The sequence below is a fragment of the Protobothrops mucrosquamatus genome, unplaced genomic scaffold (genome assembly GCF_001527695.2).
Source record: "Protobothrops mucrosquamatus isolate PMUCROS unplaced genomic scaffold, P.Mucros_1.0 scaffold464, whole genome shotgun sequence".
NCBI lineage: Eukaryota > Metazoa > Chordata > Lepidosauria > Squamata > Viperidae > Protobothrops > Protobothrops mucrosquamatus.
The window spans coordinates 226274-243510 of NW_015386785.1; the positions used below are offsets into that span (position 1 = coordinate 226274).

The 17237-nt window shown below is 38.3% G+C and overlaps 1 protein-coding gene across 1 annotated transcript in view; it reads right to left on the minus strand.

The window, feature by feature from the left end:
• Nucleotides 1–8131: 8131 nt before the first annotated feature.
• The window catches only part of GUCY1B1 (guanylate cyclase 1 soluble subunit beta 1), an 84920-nt gene continuing 75814 nt past the window's right edge, over nucleotides 8132–17237 (minus strand). Inside the window, exons 8-14 of the mRNA XM_015816543.2 lie at nucleotides 17000–17133; nucleotides 16186–16383; nucleotides 14744–14981; nucleotides 13688–13828; nucleotides 12892–13046; nucleotides 10650–10770; nucleotides 8132–9330 (exon numbers count right to left, since the gene is read on the minus strand). Of these exons, the coding sequence (XP_015672029.1) occupies nucleotides 9307–9330; nucleotides 10650–10770; nucleotides 12892–13046; nucleotides 13688–13828; nucleotides 14744–14981; nucleotides 16186–16383; nucleotides 17000–17133 (1011 nt within the window). The 3' untranslated portion in view covers nucleotides 8132–9306. The remainder of the gene's footprint in view (nucleotides 9331–10649; nucleotides 10771–12891; nucleotides 13047–13687; nucleotides 13829–14743; nucleotides 14982–16185; nucleotides 16384–16999; nucleotides 17134–17237) is intronic.

Genomic DNA, 17237 nt, shown 5'->3' on the forward strand with positions numbered 1-17237 from the left:
CTTGAATTCTATGGCACAATCCGTGGGTCGGTGAGGGGGAAGCTCATCTGCCCTCTCCTCACTGAAAACTTCAGCAAGGTCTCGGTATTCCACTGGTGTTTCAGGTAGCCCCTTTTCTTCTCCCACTGATGCTTTCTCCGTTCTTAATTTTGGTAGGACTCCTTAGGGTTTAAAGTCTGTAGGATCCCCCTTCGGGAAATTGATTTCTGATGTCCTCCAATTTACCCGGGGGTTCCATTTCTTTAACCATTCCAGCCCTAGGATCACTGGGCATTCCATGCCTGGGGCTACTACCAATGTTATGTCTTCCTCATGGTTTCCCACAGATAGTTGGACTGGTAAGGTTGCTAGGGTAGCTGGCACCCCTCCCCTGCTATGGACCCATCTAATTGGCCAAATGAGATTGGTTGTTTAAGCCTCCTCACCGGAATGCCCAAGTTCCCCACTAGCATCAGGCTAATGAGGCAGCGGGTGCAGCCAGAGTCTATTAAGGCTTTCACTTTGACAGCTTCGGGCATGGAGGGAGCTAATATAGTCACTGTCTTGAGGAGGGATGCAATGGGTCCACTTACCAGGGGTTTGCCTTTTGAGCTGTCATCCGAGGTGTCCGCCGGCTTTGCGCTGTTGGGCAGAGGTTGGGGACTCCACAGCCTCTATTGCACTCATGGCGAGTTGCTTTGGCTTGTCTGGGGACTTCCTGGATTTCCCGGCCGGTGATCGGTCTGGGTTGTGCTGAGGGGCTTTCGAGCTGCATTCTACGGCCTGATGCCCCTCTCTCCCACATTTGAAACAGCCCGTTGACTTCTTGGCCATAGCCGGTGGTTTCGCTGGTCTGTGCGTCGGCTCAGGTGGAGAGCGGCCCCATGGTGCCTCTTCAGTAGGTCAGTTTCTGCTTCCTCTGCCAGGATGTACCATTCATCAAGTTGGTGTGGGTCTCCCCGGGGCAGGCAAGCATCATACAGGTCATAATTTAGGCTGTCTTTGAAATGGCTAAGGAGGATGTCTTCCGGCCAGTTCAGCTTGCTGGCAATGGCCTGGAATTCTTGTGTATATTCAGCTACCGGGCATCTGCCCTGCCTCACCTGGGCCTTGCGATCAGCCAGGGGGTCCTCGAATCACCTTCTCAGAGAGGCCATGAAACGGTTGAAGTCGTTGAGCTCTGGGGCGTTGGAATCATGCAGGTTCACCACCCAATCTGTGGCCGGTCAAGCGGATTGCATGATACAGATACAGGCTTTGTCGCTGGGGATGTCCCGGCTGTATTATTCCATGTAGCTGAGGACTTGGGTTAGGAAAAACCCCAAGCGTGGTGGCTCCCCCTTGAATTTCGCATCCAGCAGTGGGAATCATTGAATGGATCGGTGCCTTCGCCGTCTACGGTATTGTCTTCCATCCTGATCGCCATCTGCGGGTCGGTGGGGAGTGGGGGCTGCTGAAATGGTATCTGCTGGTTCAGCGGACATCCCTGGGACTACAGTTTCCAATTTCCCCCGTGTCTCTCCAGCTGCAGCTGCAGGTGCTGATGCGGCCGTGGGGCATAGAGTTCTCCTCCCCTATAGAGCTGAGGGTTCTTTTCATCAGGTCAATAGCTTTCTCTAGGATCTAGTTCAAGTGTTGTGCACAACTTCCTTCCTCTTCGCTGATGTGCAGGGATTTCTCCATCTCCTGCTTCCATTCTGGTTGGTGGCTGCCCCGTCTCAGGGTCACCTTTCTCTATCTCTTTTCCCACTCGCCTTTCTTTCCAACGCCCATTGACCACCGAGGTTTGTGGTTACGCGACTCCACCACCTCTTCTCCTGAGGAATATGACATTTTGGATTCTGACAGCTGGCAGGTTTTCGGTCGGGGGAAGGCTCCCTTTCTGTGGGTTTTTCTTCCTTCCCTGCCTCATCGTCTAACATTGTATTTTTTGCAAAGTCCCTTGGTAAGGTTCTCGCTTCCAGGTTGACTATTACTGCAGATCCTGTCTAATGTAAGGCCCCACTTCAACCCACATCTTAAGAAAGCAGAACTCTTGGAAACAATCTCTTCCAACAGGAACTTTTATTAAGAGTAGTTGATAGCAGGCATAATAGACAGGATCTGAGGGATTCCCTTACAGATCGATATTTTAAAGTGTCGCTAAGCACCCCACCCCACAGTTCTTCCAGGCGATTCAGACCGGCTAGTTCCTAGGTGTTAAATCCAGAAAAGATAATATCAATCTGGCTCCATTGTGCACAATCATTCAACAGCTTTTCACACTTTATTTTGATGACGGAGAAATAAATCAGATCCCGGAGGTCTGTATCTTTTCACACACACACCTTTCCAGGCTGCCTGGTAAGGAGGAGAAGTTCAGAGGGGCATAGGATAAGAGGCAAATTGTTACATTGTAATGGTTAGATAACCCAAAGGCGAATAAACAAAAGGTTACTTTGTAGTGAATAGAGGAAGTGAAAGTAATAAACCCACATGCATATCCCCTCTCCCCCTTGGCCATGATAAATACACACAAAGATTAAGAAATCAGTTTCATTAAAGTCCAGAAAAAGAATACATCAGGTTCAGAATCAACAGTTCTTGAATAGGTGAATGACAACTGGTCTGTTTCAAAATCTGTGCTATGCTGAAGTGAAGATGGATGCTGTGGAGACTGTATGGAGAGAAAAAAAGCTTCAGCTTAACCCTACCAAGACTGAGTAGCTCTGGATTTTGGGCTCCATGGATCTCTTGGAGGTTCTCTTGGACTCATTAGTTCTGCTTAAAATGCAGGGGATAGCTATGGCCACAGGTGTCTTTGCACAACTTCATATTGTGTGTCAACTGTACCCATTCCTGCTCCAGGTCACAAATGTTCTAGTCACCTCCTGTTTGGATTGCTGCAAAAATGATATTTACATAAATGCCATTGAGGGTTAAATATTGCCCATATAATTCAAGTACCTGATCCTTAATTTCAGGCACTTAGAAAATCCAGCTTATCCGGGTCTACCATTAGAAATAGTGCATATTCTGCTTATATACTGATTTAATTGTTTTAAAAAAAATAAAGCAAGTTGTATATATAATATAAAGAATAAAGTGTATTTATTATACCTTTTCAGAAAATTAACATATACTTTTTCACCAACACAAGGGAGAAAAAAAGAATATCTTGCAAAAAAACTCTGGTGAAAATCCTTACTAAAAACCTTCCTTGTGCACATTAATATAACATTTATATATATATTCTGTGTGTATGTGCATATACTCTGTGCATGTGTGATTTTTTTAATATATATATATAATCTTAAAAACCCAAATCCCAGGTACACTCATACTAGCAATAAAAAACATAAAAATCCATACTTACAAACCTTCCTTGTGCACATTAATATAATATTTATATATATACTGTGTGTATGTGCACATACTCTGTGCATGTGTTTTATATATATATATATATATATATATATATATATATATATATATATATATATATATATATATATTATTACTAAGCTTTCGTCGGTCCAGAGTAAAAGCCGAAGGTTTGGCTAGCCTGCTTATATCGTTGATTGTTTCAACGATCTGCTCATGGAGCGAGTAATTGATCCCTCCTCCCCTCGCCCTCCCCAGTCGTATTGCTCCTAATCGCATCGTGTCTGCCTGTGAGTGTTTGAATCCGGGCGCTTTTTCTCCCCTCACCCTCCTTCTCTCCATCCGTTCTGCTCGTGTGCGGCTGCTCAATGTCATTGCCGAATCATCCTCTGGGCTTTCTCGTCTTGTAGTCTCAGTAAGTTGTTGCCCAATTGCATCTGATGATGTTCCTTCCATCGTATGTCCTGTTTTGCCCTCACTGATCTGTCGCTCCTTTCCTGCTGCCCTGGTGGATCGTGTTGGCATCCCCCTTTCTCCACTCACTGTGATTTTATGCTGTTCTATGGGTCGGTGTCCTGGATCTTTCCTACCTTCCCTCCTCCTAAAACTGGGTGGTATTTGTTGCATCTGCTGTAAGTTTTTACACAATTGCTCATGTTTCTTTAGCATTTGATAGGCCGACAGTAGATCTATATGTCGGTTGATTGAATACTCATCCGATAGCCAGGCTTCTTTGAGCAAATGGCCACTCTTCGTAGGGTCTTGGGCAATAGTCTCTGCTCCCGCAAAGTCGAATGAATGGTTGCTGTCAGCCATGTACATCCACACCTGTGAGTGCTGATCATATCGTCTGACCACCAACCTATGTTCATGGACCCTGGTCTTGAGTCGCTTTGTGGTTTCTCCGATGTAGTTGCAACGACAATAGTTGCATCAGACCTTATATACCACCAATGATCTTTCATCCTTTGGCAAAGGTTCCTTGGGGCACATTATTTTAGCGTGCATCGTCTGGCTCGGCTTATGTGCTACATTGATGTTGTAAGGTGCTAATATCCGTGCTGTTGCTTTGGATACCCCGTTGATGTAGGGGAGCATTTTCCAGGTTGTGCTTGTTGGTCTGTTGTGTTTCATGGGGCTCTAGGTGCCTGCTATGTTGCCGGATGAAATCTGCCGGATAGCCGTTGCGTTTGCATATGCAATAGAGGTGGGTCCGTTCTCTAGTTTTTGCTTCCCTTGTGCTGTAATGGTTGTTTATTCTCCTGAATAATGTTCAAATGCAGCTGATTTTATGGGACATCAGGTGGTTACTCCCATAGTGCAGAATCCTGTCCGTGTGTGTTGTTTTGCGATAAACCAACGTGTGGAAGGTGCCATTGGTTTGTCGGCTGACCAATACATCTAAGAATGCCAGAGTGCCGTTGGCTTCTTCCTCCGCAGTAAATTGAATATCCGGGTAAACCGCATTTAACCCTTCCATGAACCTGGCGCTGTCCTGTCATTTGACAATGGCAAATGTATTGTCGACATACCTAGCCCAAAACTTAGGGCAGTAGTTGGCCAATAGTTTGAGTTCTAACTCCTGTAGGACAGCCTCTACAATGATCCCCAAGATAGGGGATCCCATTGGCGTACCCTTTACTTGTTCATATATTGTACCCTGGGACGTGAAGTATGTTTTTAAGCACAGGCTCATTAGTTGGGTATAATCTTCCGTATTAAGCGAGCGAGCTTGCCACAGTTCCTCCTGTCGTAGCTGGTTCTTTATCACTGATATGGCTAGGTTTTGTGGAATGGAGGTAAACAATGATGTCACATTGAATGGCACCATGATCTCGTCATCCTCCACCCTTAGCGATTTTAATAATTCCAGGAACTCCTCCGATGATCTCACTGTGGTCCTGCTACCCTCCACCAGGTGTTTTAACCATCCACTCAACCATTTTGCCAAATGCTAAAACACAAAACAGACCAACAACCATAACCTGGACAACGCTCCCCTACATTAGCGGGGTATCTGAAGCAACAGCATGGACATTAGCACCCTACAACATCAGTGTAGCACATAAGCTGAGCCAGACATTGCACGCTAAAATAATGCGCGCTCATATGTACATTCTATAGCTTGACCATTATAACGGTCATACAAGTGTATGTACAGTTTCTCCTAATCTTCAGCCCTTACACTGATGATGTCAACAGCTAGTTGACGAAAGCTCAGTAATAAAGAAGGCTATTTTATATCCCGGAGTTCATTAATTTTACTGATTTTAATATATATATATATATAATTATAATTTATAGACTGCTATCTGAAATGACTCAAGGCAATGTACAATAGATTACAAGCATCTTTAAACAAAACAACACAAGATCAAATACAACAATGTCAGCAATTGGAGAATACAATATTTAAATAGTAGCCATTCAAGCAGTTCATCAATTGCCTTGATCCTGGGCCTGCTGGAAAAGCCAAGTTTTTGATGTTTTCCTAAAGGACACAGGGTCAGGGCTAAGTGGATCTCAGGAGGAATGCTATTCCGGAGAGCAGGAGTGGTGATCCATAAGGTTCTTAAACAGAAAGCTGCAAGAGTGTTTATGGAGATTCTCAGTTATCCAGGTTATAGTTGTCCCAAAGGTGCTTTTTCACTAGGCACTTGGACTGTCTTGTTTTTCTTTGAAAACATTTTGCTTCTCATCCAAGAAGCTTCTTCAACTCTAAATAGATGATGGGGAATGGAAGGATTTATACTCCTTGCAGACAGCTGGTCATTTGCATTATTTTAGAGTGTCTTTGAGGCCACCTGGAGGTTTATCTGGGTCATCAATGTCACCTGAGTAGTGCAAATGGGCGTGGAGCCTTCTTGGAACTGTTGAAAGGACTGTGTTTTATACTGGAGATAGATGATGTCATATCCCTCCCCTCTGTTGAGAGAGGGCTGTTCAATTTTGACACAGATGGCCTCTTTGACTTCTCTTTCAAACCAGCAGTACTCTCTGTCCAAAATGTGGACTTTGCTGCCTTTGTCTTTTAAATTCAGATGGACTGCTGAATCTTGTCCTGATGGATTTGTTCTCCTACGCATAGCACAACATAGGAGAACAAACCCATCAGGACAAGATTCAGCAGTCCATCTGCATTTAAAAGACAAAGGCCATTCTTTTGAAGACAAAAAAGCCCACATTTTGGACAGAGAAGACTACTGATTTGAAAGAGGAGTCAAAGAGGAGGCCATCTATGTCAAAACTGAACAGCCTTCTCTCAATAGAGGGGGAGGGATACAACATAATCTATCTCCAGTCTACAACATAGTCCTTTCAACTGTTCCAAGAAGGCTCCATACCCATTTGCACTACTCAGGTGACCCAGATGATACAGATAAACATCCAGGTGATTTCAATGACTCTCTAAAAGAATGCAAATAACCAGCTGTCTGCAAGGAGAATAAATCTTTCCATTCCCCACCATCCAGTCAGAGCTGAAGAAGCTTCTTGGATGAGAAGCAAAACATCTTCAAAGAAAAACAAGGAAGTCCAGTTGCCTCGTGAAAAAGCATCTTTGGGGCTGCAAGAGTGTTCTGAGCACAAAAAAAGCCAGCTCCAACATGTGACCATCAGTACATCTTGGGTCCTTGATGACCCAGGTTAAGCTCATGGTAATTATGGTGGCCATGAACCTTTGAGTCACTTTTGAGCCATTTCAGATTACACATGGGATAGCCTGAGTCTGGGAAATTGCAGTATTTCAAGCTCTGCCATGGGAAATACCATGTTTTCCCCAAAATAAGCCCTACCCCAAAAATAAGCCCTAGCTTGATTTTTGAGGGTGGGCCTAATATAAGCCCTACCCCAAAAATAAGCTCTAGTTTTAGGGCGAGGTACACGCCTAAAAATCAAGCTTAGGGGGTGCAGCTACCCCACGTGCCCCGCACCTACTGACTGTTGCAGCCAGGTCTCCCATGCCCTGACACCTACCTCACCTCACCAGCACACTTCTTCTATGGTCGCTTGCTGCCGCTCATGCGCGTGTCACCTCCAGCCTCCATTTTGCCATCAGAGGCCTTCAGGAAATGCCTCTGCAGCTGAGAATGGAGCTCTGGATTGACACACACGGTGCCCCCGGCTTCCATTTTGCCATCAGAGGCCTTCCAGAAAGGCCTCAGCAACTGAGAACCGAGCTCCAAATTGACGTGGACAACACCTCCTGGAGGCCCATGGCACTGCATGAGTCAATCCGGAGCTCAGTTCTCGGCTGCAGAGACCTTTCCTGGAGGCTGAGGGCAACGCGCATGAGTGGCAGCAAGCTGCCGCAGAATTAGTGGGCTGGCTGGCTGGGGCTGTTGGTGCCACTGCTGCGAGGTGAGACCTGGTGCCCATTTTGGAGACAAAAAAATAAAAATAAAATAAAATAAGACTCAGTCTTATTTTTTGGGAAAATACTGTAGTTAACATAGCTCAGGCAGGAGGGCTAGTACAGTAACTACAATCCCAACTGATCCCTAGAATGCAATTTCACAAAGTCAAAAAAGCAGAAAACCATCTGAGTCTTCTGCGTGATAGTAGCAACTCTACTCTGCCTCCCGCCTGGCCTTATCATCATGATTTATTTATTTATATCTAATACATATTTAAATATCAAATTAATTTAAACTGATATATTATTCCCTACAAAATTCCTAAACTATATTTATTAGTTTGACATATTTGGAATATGGATAAATAATCAGAACTTCATAGAAATATAAATGCGGTTTACATAAGTATTATGTTTCCATTGGATTTTATATGAACACATGATGAATCTGATTCACCCACCATATAACTTAATTGTTTTTAAGCAATAAAATGAAGGTAATTTGAAAGGTTTTACTACTTACTCATATGTGAAATGTTTTACTTATGGATAAACAGTAGAAAAGATGTTTTGCAGAAGTGCATCATCATTAATTTGGAGATTCTACCCGGATGCAATTTGAAACAGAATTATATTTTTTTCTTGTTCTTGCCATTATAAGCTTGGAGGGATAATATTACTACAGTATATATAAAATCTATGCTCTGAAGTTTTAGAGACATATCATGAAAATACAATTAGTTTCAGTTCTCTGATACAAGTGAAATTATCCAAAAGAACAGGACTTCTAAAAAGGCTACATAAGAAAGGACCAGATTTTTAAAAATCCAAATGTGTTTCACAAGTTAACATGTTTTACAGATCAAGGCATACTGGCAATCATATACTATAATTTCCTCTAACATATGTTTTTCCCTGGATGTTGTTAAAGCAACATTTTTAAAGCAATTTGCTGCTGATTTGTATAATGGCCCTTTTTCATACATATTGGATAAATATGAATATTCATAGAGACATGCTTCCAAAATAAATCAGATGAGGGACCAAAAAATCTGCCCTAAGTCTGGGACTTAAAATAGGGCATCTAATTTTTTTCTGTGAAAGTCTTTCTATCCCTAATTTAAACAAATATTTAAACCAATTATATACATAAAAGGTCTGATAACTTATGCATAATAATATGATCAGCTTAAGTGGAAATTGGTATTTATTTCCATAAACCTAACACTAAATGCCTTCATTTTTCTTCTATATAGAAAATGCATACACAAGCTTAAATATCATGATGATTAGTCACAAAATATAGAGATAAAAGCACATGTGTGAAATATTATTTTATGATTAGTAGGCATTTGCATGGATTATTTATGTTCATAACTCGGGAAGGAAGACAAAAGATCTTGAAACACATATACTGTACAGCATAAATATTATAATATCAAATACAAACTGAACAAAAAGCAGAAAAAGCAAGAAACTTGATGTAAGAATTGCTGCTTATTGTGGAGTTGGACATAAAATTGAAGCAACTGCAATCATATCTTATACTGCCAGGCTAGATAAATGGCAGGACAGGGTTCACTCTGTTCTTCTCCAGCTTTTCACCTGGCTCATTTAGCATCATGTGTTACTTCCTTGAAGGCATGCAAAAAAAGGTTTAAAAAGTAAGGTACTGCAATCTATTAATAATAATATCTGGCATGTCAAAAATATATTTTAATTGGTGAACTATAGAAATTAAATAGTTTGAAACATTTTCTTTTTCCTCATAAGCCACTAGAATTACTGATATTTTTCTGCAACCTACTGTGATACGAATCTGTGTGATGTCTCAAAGGATAGAGCAATATGTGAGTTGATTCTTTCTCAATAATACATCAAAGCATTAGATTCTATTTATTTTAATGAAGGCTAGGCTAATCTTGTTTACTTATCTTTCAATTGGATATTTATTATTTACTGCTTCCAAGAATGATGCTATTTTGCAGCCATTATATATGATAACAGTTTAATATTATACTGTGACCATGAAAATAGATTTATTAAGAGTTGAATGGAAGTGTTCCTCATATCCTTGGCAGAAGTTGGAAGTTATTCTTTGTATATATCTTTGTTTTCTTTTCTTTCTCTTTATACCTTTTTGCATTTCCATCCCTATTTTCTTCTTACTCTTTATCTTTTCTTTTGATTGTTAGTTTATGTTGTTTTTTTATATTTTTAAGCTTCCATCTGAAAAAGATCACCCTTGTTTTTATTTCCAACATTCAGATTATTAAAAAAAATGATGCCACTTTAAATTTGCTATTTCGGGTTCTGAACCTTGTGTGGTTTAAAGTTTACTCTATGACTGGCTTTAAAGAAAAAAAATCCTCTAGCCATGGAAACATGAAGTACACCAGCAATTAAGTAACTTTAAAAGTCAAGGCAATTAAAATAAGCACAGAATCCATCCTTTCTGTTCAAAGTCAGAACCAATTTGGGAGTTCTGACCATTTTTGAAAACAAATCTAAAGCGTAAGCAGTGTAAAAAGAGCTTTTGACTATAATGTGCAAAACAGTAAATTGTCTGATATCACTAGGACTAGACATTAAATAAATACCAATTCTAGTGCAGGAGGAGAAAAGATTAAAATTAATATTTAATCAGTTGGCATTTTCTCAAAAATTTCCTGAAATACAAACACATAAAGTCTGGTAATATATAATAGCAATTGGCTGTCAAAATAGCAAATATATTAACATAGCAATATTTTTAAATGGCTCATTTATTCAAGAGGATATTCAGTTTTGCAATTAGAAAGCCTGCTTTAGATTTTATATGTAGGTAGTCCTTGCATCATTTTTTGTTTCGTTTTTATTTTGATGAACATATTTTGATTACTTAAACCACATTTAGTCCTTGCATCATTTTTGTTTTGTTTTTATTTTGATAAAATGTTTCGATTAGTCATACCTCTGTGCCCTTTCTGGACAAAAACCAAACTTGCATTGGTTCTTTTTTACCCTTCATGGAAATAGGACCTCTGTGTTCTAGATGGAACTGTGGATCTGAGTTTTCTGGAGTCATCAGACATCTGAAATTAAACAGATTATAATTAAATAAGGGCATGAATGAAATTTAAATGTAGAACATTGAATTCTGGAAGATTTGTTGACACAGTTCAGACTGGCTGTGATTCAATATAAACAAATCTGGAACAGTGCTGGACATTTCTTCCATGAGGAACAGTGATTAAGTCTCTTGGGCTGCCAAAATCTGGATGACAACCAGAAGGAAGCAGAGAGTTACAGAAAACTTTTATTGTTTGCTGTCATCTGGATTTTTACAGCCTGGATCTGGTATCCTCAGTCATAGCCTTCTTTGGAGCAATCATTTGTCTGGGGGCTATAGGATTTCTAACTCTGAAAAGAATGTGAGGGTATATAGATTTGCTCTGTTTCTGATCTCCCAAGGCACAGCCTTTCAATTGCTTCTTCCAGAGCATGAGCACTCCTGTCAGAAAATATTAAATCACATTCACATGCTCAGAAGCACAAACAGCAAAAGTATAATTATAAGTCACACAGACAACCTTGATCAGCAATTCAATTGCTTTTTTAATAACTGCATCAAATGTACCAAATCAACAAGTTCAAATACTTTTGCAGCAAAATATACCATGGACATAAACGGGGCATAAATGCATGATCAAAATGAATGCATACACCTTAACAGAACAGGCTGACTAATACAGCATCTTCTTGCATCTTTAAACAATCTCCGCAAGCAAAAAGGCACAAGAGAATGTTTAGAGTCCAATGGTGAATATATGACATTCAAAAATTTCCAAAAAAATCAATTGAATCAAAACAAGCTATCAGCAAAGAGCTTTTGAGAAAAACAGTAGCCACCAATAATGTTGATAATGCAGTGTTTCTCAACCTTGACAATTTTAAGGCATGTGGACAATGCTGGCTGTGGAATTCTGGGATTTGAAGTCCACATGCCTTAAAATTGTCAAGGTTGAGAAACACTGTGATAATGGCTTGAGATTTTAAATATGCACTTGCACTTTGTTCTTTTGTCTGTTGATTGCAGACAATTCGAAGGCCCTTTGAAGATAACAAACATATTGCAGCAGGCATTCTGAATGTCAACATCATCAAGAACCAAGACCATACACAGAGTACACACACTCATAATGCCCTGTAGAATCCAAAAATAGATAGATCAAAGAAAATACAATGTACAATGTCAAAAAATGAATGAAAATAACAAAATAAAAACAAAACAGGGAGACAACCACTCACTTTCCTATAGTGATATGTGAAAGTAGTGACAAACAAATAGATAAAAGAGACACTAGACACACAGCATCTTCCATTATGCTGAATGCCTGATCATCCAAAGCCATTATCTGAATAATATTCCTAGTTAAGGTACTGAAATTTAGTATCTTGGCTTTCATTTAAATATTAGATTATATTTGTCAAAAGTTACATTATAAAGACCACTCAGACTGTTTGAAAATGATTATATTATTCCTCTGGGCAATGCTAAGTGTTTAATCTAAATAGTTTAGCTAAAATGACATGTATAAGTTGAAGCAAAGGGAATTCAGGATTGTAAACTAGACTACAGGTAGTCCTTGACTTACAGCATTCATTTAGTGACTGTCCAATGTTACAATGGCACTGAAAAAAGACTTATGACCAGTCCTTGCACTTACAGTCACTCCAGCTTCCCCACAGTTATGTGATCAAAATGCAGGTGCTTGAAAACCAGTATATTTATGATAATTGCTGCATGTTCCAGTGTCATGTGAACTTCGCAGCTGGCTTCTGACAAGCAAAGTTAATAGGGGAAGGTGGATTCACTTAATGACCATGAGATTCACTTAACAATTGTAGCCAAAAGATTGTAAAATAAGGTGCAACTCACTTAACAACTGCCTAATTAGGCAGCAGAAATTCTGATCTCAACTGTAGTCATAAGTCGTGCATTATCTGTAGGTGAACTACTTCCATACTGTTATGACAAAAATAACAAGGATGTATCCATATTTTACCAGGAATTTATCTCAACTTAAAACTAAACTTTAGATAGTGTAAATTGAAAGAAAATATCCTTAGAGTAAATTTTATAAAGCATCTTTTGGTTTAAAATTTGTGTTTTGGAAATAGATACAATGATATAAGTAAACTTAATTTCTCACCTATAAGTATATTCGGAGACATTGATCTTTCCTTTTTCACCTGTTGTTTCTGTTCTACTTGTGAGATTTACAGTGTTCCCAAAAAGACAATAACGAGGCATCCTTTGGCCAATTACACCTGTGACCACTTCTCCAGTGTGAATGCCTATTGTAATCTATTATAAAAAATCAACAGAAAAGAAAATGATAACAAGTTGATTGAGTATTAGGTCAATAGTATTGTTAGTCAGTAATAAGAATACACTATGAACCTTATGCTTAATTTTAACTGAATCTGTATACCAAAATATGTAACACAACACTACAAACCTAGATCAAATATAGTATAGTTGGTCTATTTCAAGTTTTCATTTATATAACTGAACTAGAAAATTCATTCAATGTAATTCTGAAAACATCTACACTTTCTCTAAGAATGGCAAAATAAAATTATGTATTTAGAAATATAACCAATTGCTTAGTAAAGAATTGCAAAGAAATATTAGTCTATTGGTCCATCTTTTTCCAGATAAATTACAATACTATATTATAGAGACATGTTAACATATATAAGATTTCTTCTTCTTGTCCATAATTGTATACTAATGAACCCTCGATTTTAAGAACTGTTTTATCTATATAGCCACAAGGAATCAGGAAGTAAAGAAGTAGTAGACAGATTTCCCATAATGTGGGTCATCATCTTGCCTATTTTTATGGAGTTTAAAAACCTGATAGTTGATCCTACATTAAGTCAGGACTGAAATTGCATCATAATAAAATCCCTAAATCCCATAATATGTTGCCAATCACTGACCTGAACAGATTCTCCATCGACTTGAACTTGTCCAGCTATTTCCATCATATCCAATGCTAAGTGGCAGATAGAACGTGCATGATGAATGCATGGTTCTGGCAAGCCACTTACTGTCATATATTTGTCTCCAACTGTCTCAACCTAGCAAAATATAAATCTGAAAGTTATGATATGATATTTCCTTTCTTTGCTTGCCTCAATAAAGTAGTAACCTTTGATTATCAATTATCTGGCATTAAAGCAATATCATTTCATTAGAAAGATTATTTTCATAGTTATCAAACATGGAACATATTTACCCGATCTTCCGCATTTTTCCCAAATCCTGAGAAGCTAAAATCTTCAGAACATACACATATTAATAATTATGGGAGATGTATTCCTAACTTCCCATCCCAATGTAGCACTTTTTTGCCCCAAAATAACATCTTTTCCATCTTAATATACCCATTGGCTTTCATTTGCCAAAAGTCCAGTATGGTCAATAGAAGAAATCTTATTTAAAAATAATGTTGTGATTAGGAAGTACATCAAAATATATATCTCCCAATAAGCCACTAAAAGGAAGTGCAAGACCATGGATCACGGCAATCTTTTCCTGAAGGAATAAACCTATTATCTATACTATTTTATAGCAGTATTTTCCTGAATAATATTCAATCCTCAGTGACATGTAATATTCAAAATTATCACTACATGGTTAAACATAATAAAATAGAAATTATTATAATGTTTATCTGTATAGGCTCTAGCAATCTGTTAACCAAAACCGATTTTTCATTCTATTTCATGATAAACCAACCTGGAATTTAATTTCAGACTGTAGACATTGTGCCTAGCATCAGATTGTGTAAGCCCATATTAGGAAAGTTGCCAAGAGATAGTTTGAGACTTCACTAAAATGTTTTGGAATCTGCAACCCACTTCTCTAGCTTCTGTTGTTCGTAATACATAAAAAAATATGCTCAGCCATATATATTTTACACTATTAGTTATAAGCTCGCCCTTATATAGTGTTACCCTCTTCACAGAACAGAAAGGACATATCATATTTACCTTATAAACAAATGGGTTTTTTCGTGAATCAGTCAAAATATCAAATCTTGTATAAAGATCGTTTAAAAGATTGACGATTTTCATAGCTCCTTCTCCAGAGGCATGTTTACTGCAGAAGGCATTGAAACCAACAATGCCACTAAATAATATAGTCACATTATCATAACGTTTTGCTGGTATAGGACGCTTGTGTCTCAGTTCATTGGCCACAGACGGAGGAAGCACAGAATACAATAATCTACATAAGATTGTGTAACAGTAGCAAAGGAAAAAATAGAAAAGAAATAAATTAATCTTATTCCGATAAATTTATTATATTCATATCTAGTATTCACTGATTTAAAAACTTATATTCTACAGCAGGCATAATTTGCATTAGAAACTTTACTTCTAAACAAACAACACAATAAATATATACAGTAAATTATTTTATACTTTTATTTATTTATATTCTTTTATTGCTATTTATAGAGACATACATCATTTCAGCTCAACGTAGGCAAATTACATTCTGCTGAATAGATATATGGTTAAATTGCTATTAATATGCTTCTTAATTATAATTATATTATCAATAGCTAACAATTTTTGTAGCACTTCACTTGGATTTGTTACATGTTTCTGATTTTATTTTTACTTATTTAAATTTAATACAGCAGTCCCCAACCTTTCCAGCTTTCTGGACCAACAGTGACAGGGGGGTGGAAAAGGGGATGGTTGTGCATAAGTGGCATGTGCGCGCACTTGCGAAGCTCCATTTGCACAAGTGGCAGGTGCACATACCTGCCCCCTGTACAAATGGAGATTTGTGTGCTCGCTCGACACTTGCTGCGGACCAGTAGTAAGCTTCGTACCGGACGTTGGGGAACCCTGATTTAATGCATAATGATTTTTGTAACAGAAAATACTTTAATAAAGACAAAGTCAGTAGTAGCCCATTATACATTAGGATTTCAAAAATAGATATCTCTGAGATGCACTCTCATAACTAGAAATTAATTTAGCAATGATGACTACACATTATGAGGAGTGAATTGCAAGTCATTTGGGGAGCATTTAGATTGTGAAGGCTGAAGAATGCATTTATTACAAAGCTTCATAACCAGATTGTTTCATTCATGGCATGACATTAAACCACGTTCACTGTATTCAAACATTTATATCTTCTTTATCCACCCAGACTGATAGAGAAATGGTGACCTAAGTATAAAGGTCACATGTGTGCAAGAACTATAAATAGAAAACATTCTCAGGCTTCAGCAAGAGACATGTTTGTCTTTCTTTGTTCAACATTTTTATCTTACTTTATCTAGAGCAACGTCATTGACTTTAACTAGGCAATTAGGAATCAGAGTTGTTTATGAGCCTCCAAACAGAAGACAGAGTGATAAAAATCGATCATTTATACCATTTCATTTTCTAAGTAGGAGATTAAATCTTACGTATCTGTCTTCTTCTTTTCATCTTCCAAAGCTCTTAAAGTGTGCTGGAGCCTATCCGTTAATATTTCCAATTCTTGTGTCAGTTTGTATTCCTCTCGGAATTGCTCTCCCAAAAGGACCAAATCACGAGTAGCATCATGCAGAGGAATGTCACTTAAGTAGAGTCCTCTTCTAGTTAAATCATCCAAATTCATCACACTAATGCAATTAAAAGTGAGATGAGAAAATGACAGGGTAAGATTTTTCAGGTACTTATGTAAAAGATAAACGATTAATCTGTTTTGCAAACATTTTTCAATTGCCAAAAAGTAACAATACATCTCTATTTCATCATTTAATACACTATTAATATCGCATGTTTCTATTCTTCTAACAAAATATGTGGTACATTTCTATAAAAAGGCAGCTCATCAACTAACATTAGCTTTAGTCTGCTGCAATAACTGATTCTTTGACAACATTGTTTGAAATCAAAGTCAAAATACAAGAATTAAAATAATTGTTATTGAGGGACTGTACCATTACCAGCCACCTTTATATTGCCTATTTTTTTCTTAATATTATTATACTTTGATACTTTCCCCAGCAGTGATGCTATCATCAGCTTCAAGAGTGGATCTTATACAAGGATGCAGGACAAGCAGAAATGTTTAATCACCTCATGATCAAGAATCAAAAAGAATCTTCTAATGTAGCAGTATAACATAAAACAAACATAGAACCTTTTGCATCACAGTTCTTTGGTTTCAAAGGCTGCAATTCCAGTTGTTGCAACAATATAAATGCACTATAGACATAAATCTTATTTGCTTACCTTGGAGAACAAAGAAAGAGAATACTATCTGCTTCAGGTAAGTAGATCATTTGCCCTTTCAGGCGTAAACAGCTAATTTCTGTACCAGTCAGCTCATCTTCACATTCCAATTTTTCCACATCCAAAAGTCCTTCCTATTAAAGAACAAAAAGCAGTGCTTTTTTTCTAAAAAAAAAAAAAAAAAAAAAAAAAAAGGTGCCGGAATTCACACACGTCATACAACCCGCCTTGCCTATCC